Below are 4,070 nucleotides of genomic sequence, written 5' to 3'. Positions count from 1 at the left end.
GAAAGAGGAAGAGGTTCCCAGCAATGCGCTGTGTGTGTGGGGGGGGTGTGGGGGGGGCACCGGTGTCACTGTCAGAGTGGGGGTGGGGGTCTGTCTCACGCTGTGGGGGGGGTCTGTCTCACGCTGTGTGTGTGTGGGGGGGGTCTGTCTCACGCTGTGGAGGGGGTCTGTCTCACGCTGTGTGTGTGTGTGGGGGGGTCTGTCTCACGCTGTGTGTGTGTGGGGGGTCTGTCTCACGCTGTGTGTGTGGGGGGGGTCTGTCTCACGCTGTGTGTGTGTGGGGGGGGTCTGTCTCACGCGTGTGTGTGTGGGGGGGGTCTGTCTCACGCTGTGTGTGTGGGGGGGTCTGTCTCACGCTGTGTGTGTGGGGGGGGTCTGTCTCACGCTGTGTGTGTGGGGGGGGTCTGTCTCACGGTGTGTGGGGGGGGGGTCTGTCTCACGCTGTGTGGGGGGGGGGGTCTGTCTCACGCTGTGTGTGTGGGGGGGTCTGTCTCACGCTGTGTGTGTGGGGGGGGTCTGTCTCACGCTGTGTGTGTGTGGGGGGGTCTGTCTCACGCTGTGTGTGTGTGGGGGGGTCTGTCTCACGCTGTGTGTGTGTGGGGGGGTCTGTCTCACGCGTGTGTGTGTGGGGGGGTCTGTCTCACGCTGTGTGTGTGTGGGGGGTCTGTCTCACGCTGTGTGTGTGTGGGGGGGTCTGTCTCACGCTGTGTGTGTGTGTGGGGGGGTCTGTCTCACGCTGTGTGTGGGGGGGGGTCTGTCTCACGCTGTGTGTGTGTGTGGGGGGTCTGTCTCACGCTGTGTGTGTGTGTGTGGGGGGGGGGTCTGTCTCACGCTGTGTGTGTGTGTGTGGGGGGGTCTGTCTCACGCTGTGTGTGTGTGTGTGGGGGGGTCTGTCTCACGCTGTGTGTGTGTGTGTGTGGGGGGGTCTGTCTCACGCTGTGTGTGTGTGTGGGGGGGTCTGTCTCACGCTGTGTGTGTGTGGGGGGGTCTGTCTCACGCTGTGTGTGTGTGTGGGGGGGGTCTGTCTCACGCTGTGTGTGTGTGTGGGGGGGTCTGTCTCACGCTGTGTGTGTGTGTCTGTGTGTGTGTGTGTGGGGGTCTGTCTCACGCTGTGTGTGTGTGTGTGGGGGGGGGGTCTGTCTCACGCTGTGTGTGTGTGTGGGGGGGTCTGTCTCACGCTGTGTGTGTGTGTGGGGGGGTCTGTCTCACGCTGTGTGTGTGTGTGGGGGGGGTCTGTCTCACGCTGTGTGTGTGTGGGGGGGGTCTGTCTCACGCTGTGTGTGTGTGTGGGGGGGGGTCTGTCTCACGCTGTGTGTGTGTGTGTGGGGGGGGTCTGTCTCACGCTGTGTGTGTGTGTGGGGGGGGTCTGTCTCACGCTGTGTGTGTGTGGGGGGGTCTGTCTCACGCTGTGTGTGTGGGGTCTGTCTCACGCTGTGTGTGTGGGGGGGTCTGTCTCACGCTGTGTGTGTGTGGGGGGGTCTGTCTCACGCTGTGTGTGTGTGTGTGTGTGTGGGGGGGGTCTGTCTCACGCTGTGTGTGTGGGGGGGTCTGTCTCACGCTGTGTGTGTGTGTGTGGGGGGGGGGTCTGTCTCACGCTGTGTGTGTGTGTGTGTGTGGGGGGGGGGTCCGTCTCACGCTGTGTGTGTGTGTCTGTGTGTGGTGGTGGTGGTGGTGGTGGTGGTTGTTGTGTGTGAGTGAGTGCGTAGAAAAAATCTATCCCTCCCCAACACCATCACCCCCCACCCCCTCCTCCTCCTCCCACTACTACTACGGTAACTACAGCTTTAAGAGGAGCTCACGTTGTGCGGATCGCCCCCGGGGGGGGTGGGGGGGGGGGGTATAAGAGCAGTGGGAAGGCGTTGTGAGAGCTGCCGGTGGGTGTGTGTGTCTCTCTCTCTATCACACACACTCTCTCACTCACTCACACACACACACACTCTCTCACTCACTCACTCTCACACACTCACTCACTCTCTCACTCACTCTCACACACTCACTCACTCTCACTCAGTCTCACACTCACTCACTCACTCACTCGCTCACTGACTGGCACTGACTGGCAGTGGGTGGGGGTGGGTGAGGGCTGTGTGGGAGTCGCTTTCGCTCTCCACCTCCTGATGCCATGCGGTGCGCACAGGCAGTGCCATGACAGCTCACCTCCCGGCTCCTCGGGCTCCGGCTCCTCGGGCTCCGGCTCCTCGGGCTCTTCTGGCTGTGCTGTGGGCTCTGGTGGCCGCGGGCAGCTGGGCCGGGGGGAGCGGGGGGGCCGAGGACCACCTGCTGCTGCCGCCGCCCCGCAACGCGTCCCTGAACCTCTCCCTGACGCCTCCCCTGCGGGTGGACTCGGCTGCCCCCGGGTCCGGGTCCGGGTCCCGGGGTCCGGCTCCGGCTCCGGCTCCGGCTCCGGGTCCGGGTCCGAACCCGTGCAACATCACAGCCCGGAGGCTGGCGGCCACCTCGCTGCTGGTCCGCTGGGAGAGGTCCTCCCGCTTCGAGTGCGATGTCCTGCTCTTCAGCACCAGCAGCCCGGGCAGGTCCTTCTTCTCCGCCGCCCTCAGCCGGGTCTCCTCGCCCGCCACCATCGACCACGTCGGGGTCGGGGGGGGACAAGGTCAGCAGCTGTTCAAACTCTGCGTCGGATGCGGTGGAGCCCGGCTCGGCAGGTCAGGACCGAGGAGGACTGCTGCTCCTCCTCCTCCTCCTCCTCCCCACCCACCACCACCACCATCACCCCCTCGCCCCCAGACCCACCACCTCCTCCAGGCCGAGTGGGTGAACTTCTGCTGCCTGGACTTCAGGTTGGAGGAGCTGAGGGGTGACCCCGGCTGGAGGTTCAACCGCAAGCCCATCGAGTCCACCCTGGTGGCTTGTTTCATGACCGTCGTGATCATCATCTGGAGCGTGGCTGCCCTGATCTGGCCCGTGCCCATCATCGCTGGCTTCCTCCCCAATGGCATGGAGCAGAGGAGGGGGTGAGGGTCCCTGAGGGTGGGGTGGAGGGGTGAGAGGGTAGGGGGGGGGTGGGTGGGGGTCTGTCTGTCTAGTCTCTTGTCTGTCTTGTCTATCTGTCTGTCTGTCAAAAGCTTTGGACTCCAGGTAATGCAGCCCTTCGAAATCAGATCCATGTCATCTCGATTTTTTTTTTACATTGGGACCAAACGTTACTGTCCCTATAAACTATAGACTCCTCGATTTTGGACCAACGCCAAGAAACCCGTGAGTGAGTGAGTGTCTGAGAGGCACTGCAGGTCACTGCGCTGTAAACACGGGGAGAGATGGGCTCTTCATCCCCTCTCTGGGGGGGGGGGGGGGGACACACACACCATCGAGACTACCCAAGGTGTTGCTTGGACTTGTTTGGGATGTGTTGGGTTTGACCTGGGGGTGGGGGTGTGGGGGGGTGTGGGGGGCGGTTGCTGTACCAATAATTAAACCCGTTCAGAAATGCATCCACTTTGAAGTACGTGTTTCCTACAGTTCCATTCATTTTTCGGGAGAATACAGGTAAAATGCGCATTTAAATGCTCTTTCTTCATTCCGAAGGATGGCGAGTTGGATGGACTCTGGCGTCTAGTTTTGGTTTGGTGAAGAGTTTGCACTCTCTCAGAGGATTTGCAGTGCAGATGTGCGGGGTTTTATTTTTAGCACTTTTTATTTTTTTTTCCCCTTCCTGAAACTGCGCATTTCCACCATAAATCAGGCACACAATAGCGGGGTTGTGTTCATTTTTTTTTCGATGTGTGTGTATGTGTGTGTAAAGAAATCATTCCATGCACGATCAGTATATAACGATGGATTAATATATTAATACGTTCAAGTGTTTTGTCGTGTTTACATTACTGATGGAAAAATCATCTTCGAGTTTTAAGATACAGATGAAATTTTCCCCCCAATCCCTCGTTTGAACTTCCTTTGAACAAACAATAGGAAAATGTTAATAATCCCCTCCCAGGCTCTTGAGTAAAACGTTTTGTATATTCATTCTTGACATTTGTAAATGGAGGAAAGTCTTTGAAGTTTGTATAAATTACACGTTTAAATGTATTGATATTCAGCAGCTTTTTAATAAA

At 59.0% G+C, this 4,070-nt stretch overlaps 1 protein-coding gene across 1 annotated transcript; it reads left to right on the top strand.

Moving 5' to 3' along the window:
* Nucleotides 1-2,145: 2,145 nt before the first annotated feature.
* Nucleotides 2,146-2,976, top strand: LOC103183957 (transmembrane protein 158). Its single transcript, XM_007901727.2, has one exon. It carries the CDS (start codon nucleotides 2,146-2,148, stop codon nucleotides 2,974-2,976), a length of 831 nt encoding a protein of 276 aa, XP_007899918.2.
* The last annotated feature ends 1,094 nt before the right edge of the window (nucleotides 2,977-4,070 follow it).

Source organism: Callorhinchus milii, unplaced genomic scaffold (assembly GCF_018977255.1).
Source record: "Callorhinchus milii isolate IMCB2004 unplaced genomic scaffold, IMCB_Cmil_1.0 Scaffold2, whole genome shotgun sequence".
Classification (NCBI taxonomy): domain Eukaryota; kingdom Metazoa; phylum Chordata; class Chondrichthyes; order Chimaeriformes; family Callorhinchidae; genus Callorhinchus; species Callorhinchus milii.
The sequence above is the reverse complement of the archived record's forward strand: the minus strand, read 5'-3'. Positions and strand labels throughout refer to the sequence as shown.

Coding starts and splice junctions, on each gene's coding strand:
- LOC103183957 (XM_007901727.2), top strand. CDS start 2,146: ATGACAGCTCACCTCCCGGCTCCTCGGGCTCCGGCTCCTCGGGCTCCG.